General features: G+C 53.9%; 1 protein-coding gene across 6 annotated transcripts in view; it reads right to left on the minus strand.

Moving 5' to 3' along the window:
• The window catches only part of KDM2B (lysine demethylase 2B), a 107196-nt gene that overhangs the window by 67762 nt on the left and 26633 nt on the right, over nt 1–12801 (minus strand). For all 6 annotated transcript variants that reach the window (XM_072953499.1, XM_072953496.1, XM_072953497.1 and 3 more), the window contains 3 exons: nt 12520–12622; nt 2358–2451; nt 1210–1363 (listed from right to left, as the gene is read on the minus strand). In XM_072953499.1, the coding sequence (XP_072809600.1) occupies nt 1210–1363; nt 2358–2451; nt 12520–12622 (351 nt within the window). The remainder of the gene's footprint in view (nt 1–1209; nt 1364–2357; nt 2452–12519; nt 12623–12801) is intronic.

Genomic DNA, 12801 nt, shown 5'->3' on the forward strand with positions numbered 1-12801 from the left:
GGCAAATTCCCCACAGGCTCCTTGGTATAACTATATATAGCCTCTACTTTGTACCTCCAGTGACGGGGAGCTTAGTACTCAGCAGAACAAGTCATTCCAGTACCACTTGGCTGTATCTCTTCTTCCAGGAGACGATTCTTCAACTGCCTGACTGTCACTACCATACACCTGCACTTCCTGGGCAAGACAATCCAATTCCTCCTTCAAATTCATCTCACCTGATGTGGTACCCAGACGTTTCTCTGCAGGTTGACTTACCCTCTAAACTACAACTCACGAAAAACACCATCTCCTACATGTAGCCTCTGTACAGTGAGGATGTCACCTCCTTCATCCTGGGTAAAATGCTTTCATTAATGCAGCCTAAGATTCCTAAGTCACCTGCCACATCCACTAGTGACCCAGCCTGTAACTGGCCCAGTCTCCCTGCCACTGGCCCATCTCCCGAGGAGCTGCAGGCAAACGAGTCTTGGCTCCCTCAGTCCTCACAACCACCCTGGGAAATCTTACTTCCATTTTAAAGATGAGAACCTTGAGGCACAGAGAGGTTAAGTCATTTCCAGGAAGTCACAGCTTGTAAGCAGCAGAGCAGGAATTTGAACCAGGGCAGGGCACTTCTGGCCCCAGGGCGCATGCTCTGAATTACTGCCCTCTGCTATAGCTGTAGAGTTAATTTTTTTTGGAAGGGGGAGTCCAAGTACAAGAATTGACCTTGATCCCAATTACATTTCAGCTTGTTCTGTAGGAAGGAGGCTGCCACTCTGGGTCCTTTTCCGGCTACCCAGGCTTTTAGGTGCCCCATAAGGCCCCTGGGGTCTGCCCTTCCCCAGCGCCCGCCCTCCTCCCTCCCCTCCCCGCTCAGGTCTCAGGGTAAACCTGCCCCACCCCTCCCCAAGGGACCACCATCATCCTCTCACTCAGAAATCTCAGCAGGAGGAAGGCATTCAAACTTGCCCTGAGGGAGGGCCACAGGCTTCCTCCCAGGAGAGAACTCTAATCCATAGGCAGGCAGATACAGGTCAGATTTGAGAGGCTATTTTCCCTGAAGCCTGAGGTGTGCTTCTCTTTCAAGGACAGCCAAAGGCCAGGAGGCCCACAGAAACCCCATCACTTGGCCTAAACTCCTGGCTGAGGCCACCAGGACGCAGGAGGCTGCTGGGAGAGCTGGTGGCCAAGCGAGAGCCCAGCAGCAGTCCCACGGGAACCTACCGGAAGGGATAAAAAACGTGTAGCCCTGTTTCAGCTCAATTCTTTGGCATCGCTCCACGCGGTCTCCCAGGAAGATGTCGCTCTGTTTGCCTGACAGCACCCACTCCTCGTACAGTGCCAAATTGTGCAAGGTTGGAGGAATCAGCCAAAAGATCTTAGGAGGAAAAGGAAGCAATCCGTTAAAGACCAAGGCCAAAGTCTCTGATTTCTTCCAGGCTCTGTCATAACCCGGGAGACAGCCCCACCTGCCTGGGAGCTGGGAGGAAGGGGAGGCCCCGTTCCCGAGACCCCTCCAGGACCCAGCCCCACGGGTCTCTGGGCTGGCAGGGAGGGCTGTGCTGCCCCTGCCTGCCTTTAGAGAACCTCCATTCCAGCTGAAACACCAGGGTGGGAAGACTTCCTGAACTGGGTGGGACATTCTTTCTCCTGAGCCATGGGTTTGTCTGGGAGGTGGGGGAAGGAGAGGAAGGGGAATTTCCTAAGTGGTATGATAAAAAGGCCCAATAAATAAACCCAGCTTGCACTCACTATGAAGAAGGGGGAAGAACATCTGGAACCAAGCAGGATGACTTCTTACCCAGAATTTCTTCCAACACATTTGGTTAGAACAAATGCACATGTGTTCTCAAGGAGCACCCACATCCACGCAGGGACCCCTACGTCCCCACGTGGACATACACACAGGGGCAGACATAGCAGGAGCAGCCTGAATGCACGCCCTACCTCCTTTCTCTGGGTGATGTCTGTCCCTGATGTGAAATGTTCTTGGAGGCAGCTGGAGATGGCAACTGGACTTTTAAGTTACAAGGTCCCAGTGCTGAAGCTGAAACTAGTCTGGGGAAATGAATGCTGGAGGTTCTTGGGCACTAAATCTGGAGTTTTAAGCTGGCCTAAGATTCTTAGAACATTGGACTGAGTGACCAGATGTGATGCAAAAGAGTTGACTTTGATCATTCCCTCCAGAAGAAAGACAGAGGGTGAGGAGGTGGCCCCAGGGGGACCAAGTGGCCCTGAAAGTACTCACAGGGCGGGGACGGGCTGGGGTGGGGGGGTGCTAGCTGGAGGTCAGAAGGGAAAGGTGAGCAAGCCCTTCCACCCACAAACAGCCAGGGATGTACAGAGATTTGAAGAGACTCAGCTCAACTCACCTTCCCACCCCGGAAAACATGGTACCAAACGGAAGTGCCTCCAAAGTCGATGTGGAAGTCAGTGAAACAACCTTTCACGCTCATCAGACAGTACCTGCAGCACAGACGCAGGGAAGCAGAAAAAACAATTCAATGCCTGAATCACAGGAGGTGAGCAAACAGCTTCAGAGACGCTTGACCTGCTGCCCTTTTATAAATGCTGACACTGGGGAATTTTCTTCTTTTTTTTTAAACCCAAATCTAATCGGAGTTCCCCATGGGGGAAGCCCCTGTGATCAGGTGACAAATCTCAATCATTGGCTACCTGCCCCCAAGGCTGGGGGAGGCATTTTTGTTTTCAGGTTCCCGCAAGAGCTGGCAACCCACAGGCTACTTGGTTCCACGGTTTCTACTCTTGCCCTGCCCCCACCTCCCACCCAAGAAAAAGGCTTCCTTTCTGTTCCTTCCAGCTCGTATACCTGCAGTTCTCTCAAGCTGCCAGGCCCCTCTGCAGCAGCGGGACCCCCTGGAATTCAGTTGTAAACCACCTGCATAGCTTGCCAATTACCAGTTCCCATTCATCTCCTCATTCATTCAACAATCATTTACTGAGCACCAACCAGTGGTCCAGCCCAGAGCGAGGCATTGCACTTAGAGAAATGCATAAAAATGCATAAGACCCCTGTCCTCAAGGGTGAAATGCTCTCAATGGAGCACTGCACTGGAAAAGTTAAATGGCAAGACAAACTGCAACTGCTTACAAAATAAGCAATGCAGCTGAAAGTACAGGGGTACCAGCCATAAAAGACCACAGTGTATGATTCCATGTATGGAAGGTCCAGACTAGGTCCATATGCAGAGGCACAGCAGGTCAGGGGTGGCCAGGGGCTTGGCAGAGTTTGGGAGGAAATGGGTAGTGACCGCTAGTGGTGACAGGATTTCATCGTGGGGTGACAAAAATGTTCCAAAATTGATCGCAGTTGCACAACTCCGTAAACATACTAAAAAACATGGAATTGTACACTTTAAATGGGTGATGGTATGTGAATTACATCTCAATAAAGCTGCTTAAAAAAAGTAAAGCGATAAAGAGAAGATCCTGGGAGTGGGGTGATGGACGGGCAGAGAGGGAGGGAAAGAGAGGAGGAGGGAGAGCCTGGCCCTTAGAGGCTTGGACAGAGGGAGTGCGTTTGGGAGAAGGAACCTGCCAGCAGCTCCCCTTCTGAGCTCTTGCAACTGCCAGACAACCCACCCTTCCTTACAAGTCTCCTCCCTCCTTCCTCTACATGCTGCCCTGGGGGTGGGCAGAGCTGAGGAGAAGGAGGGACGGGAAGGCTGCCAGGTCCAGGCCTGGCAGTGCCAGAGCCCCTTCCCTCCCACCCACCCCTTCCCACAAGAGCCACCGGCGATACGGCTGGGGCAGCCTCCCCACGGCTCATGCTCACGCACCTTGGCACCTCCAGAGGCCCGCGCACACACACGCTTACCCCACTGACCTCTTTTCCCCGCTGTACTTTGCTTTTCCATGGTTTGGGGAAGAGGGGAGGAATGGGGCAGGGACAGGCAGGGAGGAGCCAGCTGCCCGAGAGGAGATAATGGGGAGAGGAGATAATGGGGGGCGTAGGGGCTGAGCTGGTTAGGAGGCTGGAGGGCTCCAGGCGCCCCCTCCCTCTGGCTGCCTTTTGCACCTCACATTCAGGTGGACCCGGGGCTCGGCAGTATGCAGGCGGCGTGCCCCGCGTCCCTCCTCCGGATAGGCTGGAAGGAGCCTTAACCATGTGTCTGCAGGAGGCTGACAAATCAGAAGGCCTTCCCGCACATCAGAGCCCCGCTGCCTAGCAACCCCATCGGAGGGGTGTAGTTGACAGAACAGGACGCAGCCCTGTCACGAAGACAGGCGCGGGCTGCGGTGCTGGCGCTGGGGTTGTTAAAGTCCCAGCTCCGGCTCCAGCTCTGGCTCCACACCCTCCCACCTCCTCCCCGCCCGCCGGGCCAGGTCCCCACTCTGAAAGCCTGGGTGATCCCCTTCTCCCTAAGCAACTGGAGGGAGAGCAGGGTGCTAAAGCCCTAAGCCACCCCACCCCCACGGACCACACCGGCCTCTTCTCTCCAAGCACTGCTTCAAAATATTAGTCTTCATTTTCCTAAAACCACCTCTTCCTCTTGGTTTTGTTCTTTCCTTTTTTTAATCTAACCTTGGTTTCCACCCTCCTCCAGGCCTCAGCAGAACAGAGACTAGGGAAAACAATTTCAGTGTCTGTGGGGTGGAGCAAGGAGATGTGCTTCCTTCGGTGTGCAGCCGGATACCCACCCAGGTGCCCAAAGCAGACAGGAGAGCAGCTAGATCTTGGGCTCCAGGACGCAAAGCCTGCCTGGCCAATCATCCACCTCCAACCTGCCAACCTCCTGCCCCGGCCCCAACCTCCCCAGCACGTGTGGAAAGGAATCCCTGCGAGCTGCGGCTGCTGTGTGCCAGGGAAAGTTCTCCAAGTTGAGCTTGTGTCTGATCTGCCCCCCTCCCAGTAACCCTCCAGCATCCTCTGAGGCCCCTCTGAGCTTGGGGGCCCACTTCCAGACTCGCCTCTCCAGGAGAGGCCCCTCCTCCCATATCCCTCGTTTCCTGGCCGCCAGGCCTGGGCTGCCCCTCCCGCCAGGCAATTGCATGCTTTAGGGCGGCCAGGGCACCCGGACAGGGCGGCTTTTGTCCCGGCCCTTGTAGCCGTCATCCCGCTCGCCTGCCCCGCGCTTGTTCTGGGTCTCCCCCCTTACTCCTGCTTCTCGCTCGCTCTGGCGTGACGCCTTTGCACTGACCTCTAACAGCTTCCTCTTCCAAAGCACACCGCAGTCACATGGGCACCCCGGCTCGGTGCCACCGCCGCTAAGCTCTGGCCGGCAGGGTTTCCGCCTCGGCCGCCCCCTGCCCGGAAAGCCGCGCCCCTCGACAACCCCCACCCACGGCCCGGATGGCTTCTGTGTAGGACACCCTCCAAGTTGGCGGCTAAAAATCGGAGGCCCCCGAGCTCAGCCTCTGGGGGAGAGGTTCCCGCCTCCCAAGGCCGGCGCTGGCTAGGGAGGAGCGTGGTAGGAGGGGGCGCTGCACCTGCAGCACCAACTTTAGGTCGCTGCCTGGGGTCCGGGAGGCGGGGCGGCCCCACCCCGCCTTTTTCCCTCCAACTTAGCAAAACTCCCCTGGCAGCCCAAGCGGTGTCCCCTCGGGCAAAGGGCTGGCGGAGGGGTCGGGGAGGGGTGGAACCTAGAAAGCTGGCACCGGATGACGGGGCTGGAGGCGCCGAGCGCGCGTGCACACACACTACACACTTACACGCAGTCCCCAGGAGACACAAAGAGCAGCTCCGCGACGCCGGCCACGCTGGCCGTGCAGCCCGCGGGCGGGAGGTGACCCACACCCCGCCCTGGTGCGCCCCGAAGGAGTGGGGGCTCCCGGGCCCGCGGGGAGCAGCGCAGGGACGCCCGCCCTGCCCCGCCCGGCGCGCCCGCGGTTACCCTCGGTGGCAGCGGTGGCTCGGAGCCCGGGCGTCCCCTTTGGCGGCGGAGGCTCGACGCGCGCCTGGCCCCGGCGACCAGAGCCGAGACCCTCCACGGCGCTGCCAGGCCCCGGTCGAGGACCGTGGAGCCCTCGCTCGCTTCCTTCCTTTCTCAGAGAGCCGGGTGCAGCCTGCGCTCATCCCCGCGTTGAAACTGAACACCCGCGCGGCGCGGCGGCCGCCAGGGAAGGCGGAGGGAGGCCGCAGAGGCGACAGGGAAGTGCGCCCGACCAGCGGCAGGGGACACCGCCGCCGCCCGCGGCCGCCCTCTGGCCCTGGCTGGGTGGGGGCACGAGGGTAGCTCGCCCACCTCCGTTCTACTGGCAGGTGCTCAGGGACTCCCTCACACCCGTTTTCAAGGAGTGTGGATGCCATCCTGCTGCTGGAGGTGACGACCCAGCAAAGCCACCTTCCTTAAATGTGCCCATCGGAGCAAAGCTAGAGAAAGGACCAGTGCCAGGAGTTGGAGGGCTTGTCAGATGCCGAGTATGGCAGCCTAGACACCAGGGATGCGCCTCTGGCCCTAAAACAAGCTAGCTGTGTGACCTTGGACAACTACTTCCTCTCTCTCAGCGGTTTCCTTGTCTGGAGGGCAGGGAGGTGACCTGAAGTTCAACTCTGGAAGCTAAGATGTTCTTTTGGTGCCTCTTCCCCTACCTACCCTCTTAGTAGCTGTGTAACCTCAGATCATAGAACTATTACAGGAATTCACTGAGACAGGTACTTTGATTACTTAATCCAATCTCCACGGCAACAGTATGAGGTCATCCCCAGGACTGTACCCATGTTACAGCTGAGAAAGCAGAGGCTCAGAGGTAGGGACTCACTCTGGTCACTACCCTAGTAGGGGGCTGCTTATCCAAGCAGCCTGTCTCAGAGCTTCTCAGCCCTCCTCTCCAGGTCTAGCTGGCAAATCCCAAGATTCTCAAGAAGCAAAGTCTGCAGTTTACTGCCAAACCTCAACCACTGACTTCCAGCTAAAAGCGTTTGGTCCAGCTCGAATCAGAAGTCCCACCCTCTGGGGCACACTCATCAGGACCACAGCCCTCCTCCTGTCTCACCCTTCCCCCAAATCACAAGAGGTGAAGGAGATGGCAGTATAGCCTCCCAGGGGCAGAAATCAAGATTCTCCACTCTTTGGCCAAGTCCTGGGCCACCCACCATTATTAATTAATAGGTCCCAATTATCAAGTGCTCATAATAATAGCTGCTTACATGCACAATACCATTTCACTCATAAAACAACCCAATAATCCCCATTTTAGGGAAGTGCACATTAAGCCATTTCTGGGTGGTCAACGCCCTGGGCCAAGGTATTGCTTCCTGGTGTCATTTATGGGATGGCGCACCCATCAGTACCTCCCTCATGGCCTGCTGTGGGGTTAAACTCTGAACTCTTGGAACTGGTTGAATTTTTTTACCATATGTATGTTTTGCCTATTTAAAAGAAACAATAATAATTTGAGCACCAGTCATTGCGTTAAATGAGCTGAGAGGAGAAGGCCCTGACAATTGGATTAGGCTAGGCTGTCCGAACGGGAGACATATTATTACTTTTTCAGTCACAAATGCTCAGCTCCTTGATAGCAGGGACGACGTCAGAGGCCCCTGTGTACATGCAGCAACAGCCCTATAATTCTTCTCAGCTGTGTGCCACTGGAGTGAATCTTCCCCGCTTTTGGAACTCAAAACCCCATTTGTTGAACTAGTCAGGGCCTTCTAACTGGTGGCCCTTTCTGATCAAGTCAGGCCCTAGATGTGCCTGGTTTGGCCAGCACTGTTTAAAAAAAAGATTTTTTTTTTTCAAAAGCCTGCGTCTCCAATTATCCAGAAGCCACACCAGGCCCTACTGTCTTAGACTCGGCTGCTACACCCATTACTGCAATGAACCACTATGAATTCCACTTCCCTTGTCTGTAAAGTAGGGGTGGTAACCTTTGCTTCCAGTATTGTTGAGATTTGCATGCTAAGTGTCTAATACGTAGCATACATGGGTCCATACATGGCACCACAGAGAAGGCTGACATTCTTTGTTCTTTCTGAGGTAGAAGGGAAAAGCCAGGAATCCAGAGGCCTGGGGTCCGGGGCATAGCCCATGGGTGACATTAGCAGCCTCTCAAGGTCAGTTTCCCTGTGTGACACATTACACAGGGATGAACATTGATGATGCCAGCAAACATGGTTGATGAAAGTGAAAAGGTAACTATGGGTTGCAGAGATGCCCTATGCAAATGCCAGGGAGGGTGGACTGAAACGCAGGGGTGCCAGGTTTCAGTGGCAACTGCAGGCCCTATGTGTCTGCAGGAGGCCACGTAGAGAAACACCTTGTCCCAACCACATTTCACATCCACTGCAGGCCCCATACTCCTCATGGCGTGGGAGGGGAAGGAGCCCACTTTGTAGAGAGAAAACTGAGTCTGTAAGAGGAGATGAGAGACTTGCTATAGCCACAGTGGGTGGCGGAGGCCGACCCAAAATGCGTTCATCCCAGAGCTTGTTTTCATCCTCTGTTGCAGCTTTGCACCCCCAAATTTTCCCCTGTAGTCCCTGCCACTCCCAGAAAGTACATGGGGAGAAAAAAATGCAGTCAATTTTCAATTATCTGGGGGGCCAAACGTATGCTTTCTATGGGATCCCCTTCTGGCTGGGCTTCTGAGCTCTTTCAGTCCATGGTACTGTCTCCAGCACACCAGTGAACATCATTTCTGCCACCTCAGGGTGCGACAGGAGCAGGTGAGGAGGGAAAAGCTTGCTAATTTCTTTCTGGAATGCATTAAAATGCCCAACAGTCCTAAGTGGGAAAGGTGTGCCCATGTCATAGACCAAGGAGACTGTGGAGGTTTTAAAATGTGTCCAGAAAGTCTTGGAGAGCCCCTCTTCCAGAGGCAGAGCCATATTCCTCTCCCTAGAGTGTGAGCTAGATTTAGTGGCTCACATTGAATCAACAGAATATGGCAGAAGTAAACAGCATGTGACTTTCAAAACTAGGTTATAAAAGACACTGTGGCTTCTTTCTCCTTGCTCTCTCAAACCACTTCCCTGGGGAGGGGAGTGGGCAGCAACATGTCATCAGGACACTTGAGCAGCCCTATGGACAGGCTCACATAGTCAAGAACTGAGGCCTCCTGCCAACAGCCATTGAGTGCGCCATCTGGAAGAAGTCAGTCCTCCAGCCCCAGCCACGCTTTCAGATGCCTACAGCCTCGCCTAAGTCTGGACACAAGCTCCTGTGAGACTCTAAGCCAGAACCACTCACCTAAGCCACACCCAGACTGCTGACCTACAGAAGCTAAGAGGTGATGCTTCTTGTTTTCAAGCTGCTAAAATTTTTTTTTTAAGTTGTGAAGTTTTAGGGTAATCCGTTACACAGCAATGAATACTCCCACATCGCTGTCATTGTTTGTATGATTATAAAGAATTTTCCAAGACAAATACTTCTGTACAGCCAAAACACTTCTGCAGAGTAGCCACAGAGAGGAAGGCCATGGCAGAAGTGCATGGTGCAGGGGATATTCATTCAGCCCACCCTGTCATCATCTCTTCCCCGTATGTTTTTTCACGACACTTATCACCGCCTAAATTATATTATTCACTTGTTTGCTGGTCTGTCTCCTCTCCCAGCCGGAATGTAAGCTCCATGAGAAGGACTCTGTTTATTCACCGTAGTCTACCAACTACTTAGAATAGTGTCTTGCACAGAATATAAACTCAGTGAATGCAGCAAAACGTAACAAACATACTAGCATCCTATACTCTCTACAAATCTTTTGTCTTCCATGAAGCTGCAACTATCCCTGTGACAACTGTCACCACCCCTTACCTTAAATACCTGAAGCAAAACCCATTAAAATTCGTAACCCCTTCTCCAAGATCAAACTACATAAAACCTGGAGCCAGGGAGAAGGCAGTAATGGGTCTGTAACATTCCTCCCGTCCGGCAGACCCTCGGTTCAGGTGACCCTTCAGCTGTCTCCACTCTCCAGGCACCTCCAGCATGGAAGCTCTGTGATTTCTAGAAAGTGTCATTTTAATTAGATTCCAAAGAACTATTCCACGGTCCCAGAGGACTTCATCATCAAGGGACTTTTACTTTGCTTATTAACTGAAATCAGCATTCTTTTCAGCCGAACAAATGGACTATTTCCAAGCTGACAATTTCCTTACTAACAGGGTTCAAATCCCGTAACAAGTTCCCGCAGCCACTGATGGGGTTTGTAAATCTATCTGCCACATAATCCAACCAATATGTCAAAGACATGTGGTCCTAGAAAATTGTGTGTGAGCCTTTTTTGGGTAATTAGATAGGATTCTCAATATACTAACAGAGCTTACTATTTAAAGGCATCCTTCAATGAAGTGAAGACTGTACTGAATATCTCAGAGAGGCAAGATAGACATTAATGAATTGAAATCCGTCACCCAACGTTATTTTATCTTCCTAAATACATGTCCCATTTGTCCTCTGCTGTGTTGTAACCCTGCCCCATCATTTGCCCTCATCTCGGTGATGCAGTGGCTCCTCCCAGCAGTGCACCCCCACCTCCTCCAATCCACACAGCAGCAGGAGAATTCACAGAATGCAAATCTGAACACGACCTTTTCTGCTTACTCTCAGAGGCTTTTCGACTGCTCTTAGGAGAAATACAGACCCCTCATCATGGGGGGTCAGGCCGTGACAGCCTGGTCACCCCCATCCTGCACCACTGCCCCTCCTTGATCCGTTTCAGCCCCACTGGCTTTCTTCGGCAGGTTCTTCGCCCCCCGCCCCCCAGCCCCAGCCCTTCACACTGTCCCAGGCTCTCTGCACACAGTCAGGAAAGCTCTTCTCAGCCCTCTTCACTTAAATAGATCATTTCCCCTTTAGATCTCAGCTGGGAGTCACCTGCCCTGCCCTCCCTGACCCAGTGAACCCCCTAAGCTCCCACAGCACTGTGGGTCTCTCTGCCTCATGGACTCATCACAAATTTCCATTTGTTTCTCTGATTGTTGGATTTGCATCTGTCTCCTGAATAGACTGTAAGCTCCATTAGGGCAGGGAGCTCACCTGGCTTTTTCCCCTGCTGTATTCCTGGCACCCAGCACCAGTCAGATGTTCAATACATATGCTGAATGAATGAATCAATCAATCAATGAGAGTCAGGATCTGCCTCTAACTAATCGGAGTCCCACACTCTTTCCCTGAGCTCTGCCTTCATGATTCCATCGAAGCCCTTGGCACTCACCTACCTCCATCCCTCCCCACTTCCGTCCCCACTTCCCTCTCATCTCCTCTGTCCTTCAGAGCCCAGGTCACTATCCCCTCTAAGATGATTTCCTGATGCTGGCAGCCAAGGATTCCTCCTCTCCCTGCTTCCCTCTGTCTGGGATGAGAGCTGCACCATACCCTCGTGTTAACGGCCCATTCTCCAGAAGGTAGGGTCTCCTGGTCCTGTTCATCTTTTACTTCCCTGTCCCAGGGGCTCCATAAATTTGGCTGGGATCGAACTGGAATGGAATAGAATGGAAAGCCCTCCTACCAACCCCACCTTAAGCCTAGTCTTTGCCTTTGATGCAGCCCAGATCCAAGGGGTGTAAGGCAGCTTCAGTTTTGAGGGCAGAAAAAAATGCCTGAGAAGAAATTAAAGGTGGGGGAGCAGAGAGCTTGAAAGCAAAACCTTGAGAAGTCCTGGGCCAGCTCCCTTACAAAGCCTGACGCCGGAGTTTGCATTCAATATGCACTGAATGAAGGGCTGAGTGAATGAAAAGTTCACAGCCTTTAAGCTCCTGGGGGCACTCCTGGCAGCAGGACTGAGCAGAGAGATGCTAATGGATTGAGAGCCGGCAGAGCCAACTCTTCTAGGAAGCCCAGAGCAACAGTCCTGCCTGGACAGCCAGCATCTCCTTCCCATTTTGGAGATGGTAACACAGAGGGCCTGAGATGGTAGGGGCCCCAAGGTGACTTCCCCTTCCTAAAGGTCCACCACTCAAGTCCTAGAACACAGAGGAGCTCGTAGCCGCCTCTGCCCATGTTCAACAATTGGTCTCAGGTCACGCCGCATGTAATGATGTCCCTGCAATTAGATGTGGCCACCTGCCCCACCCAGCACCAACCTCCCACTTAGGGGCCACCGTCTGTCTGTCTAAGGAATGTCTGATGACTAAGTGGCCTCTGGCTTTGTTCAGGAAAGATTCTTTGGATCAGAGGTCCCGGGGTCTCAACAGCAAGAAGCAAAAGAACACCAGACCCCTCCCCAGGCCTCAGCCAAAGGAAAGTATCCAGGGTGGGCAGGTCCCCCTAAAAAATCCACTCCCAGGACACGCTGTCACTTGGAGAGAGAAGACAAATGTTTGACAAGTTCACACAGACACACACACAGCAATGGTTCCCACTACTCATCCTCTCAGATCACATCGACCCAGGCAGAGCAGGCAAGGAGGCCAAAGAACCATCTGGATGGAGATTCCAGACCCAGAGCAGAATGCTGATCCCCTGCATTCTAGGGAAGCAAGAGGCCAACCTGCCCACGCCAAGGACCCCCATCCCTCATGCCCCAGCAGCGCTCCCGCAGGCCTGTGGCCTCGGCCAGGGCTCTCTTCCCACCCCCACAAGGCTGAAAGTCACCCCCTCCCAGCTCCCACCGACAGCCAGGCAGTCTTACTTCTTCACTTTCGGGTACTTCATTTCCGCAATGGCGTTCGTGGCTTCCGTCTGCTTCTCCTTCAAGTGCTGGGGCCACATGTTGTCCACCCAGTCCACCAGGTCTACCTGAAATTCAGCCAGACCACCATCAGCGCTTCCTGTCTCCAGGTGCCCTAAAGCTGGGCTCCATCGCCACCTCAACCCCCTCCTCCTGCTCCCAAAACCCGTCCCACCCTCCCCGGCCCACATCAGGCTGGCCTTGAGCAAGGAGAGGAGGTGGGAGGTGGCGGGGAGGGGACCG

Source organism: Vicugna pacos, chromosome 32 (genome assembly GCF_048564905.1).
Source record: "Vicugna pacos chromosome 32, VicPac4, whole genome shotgun sequence".
Taxonomy (NCBI): domain Eukaryota; kingdom Metazoa; phylum Chordata; class Mammalia; order Artiodactyla; family Camelidae; genus Vicugna; species Vicugna pacos.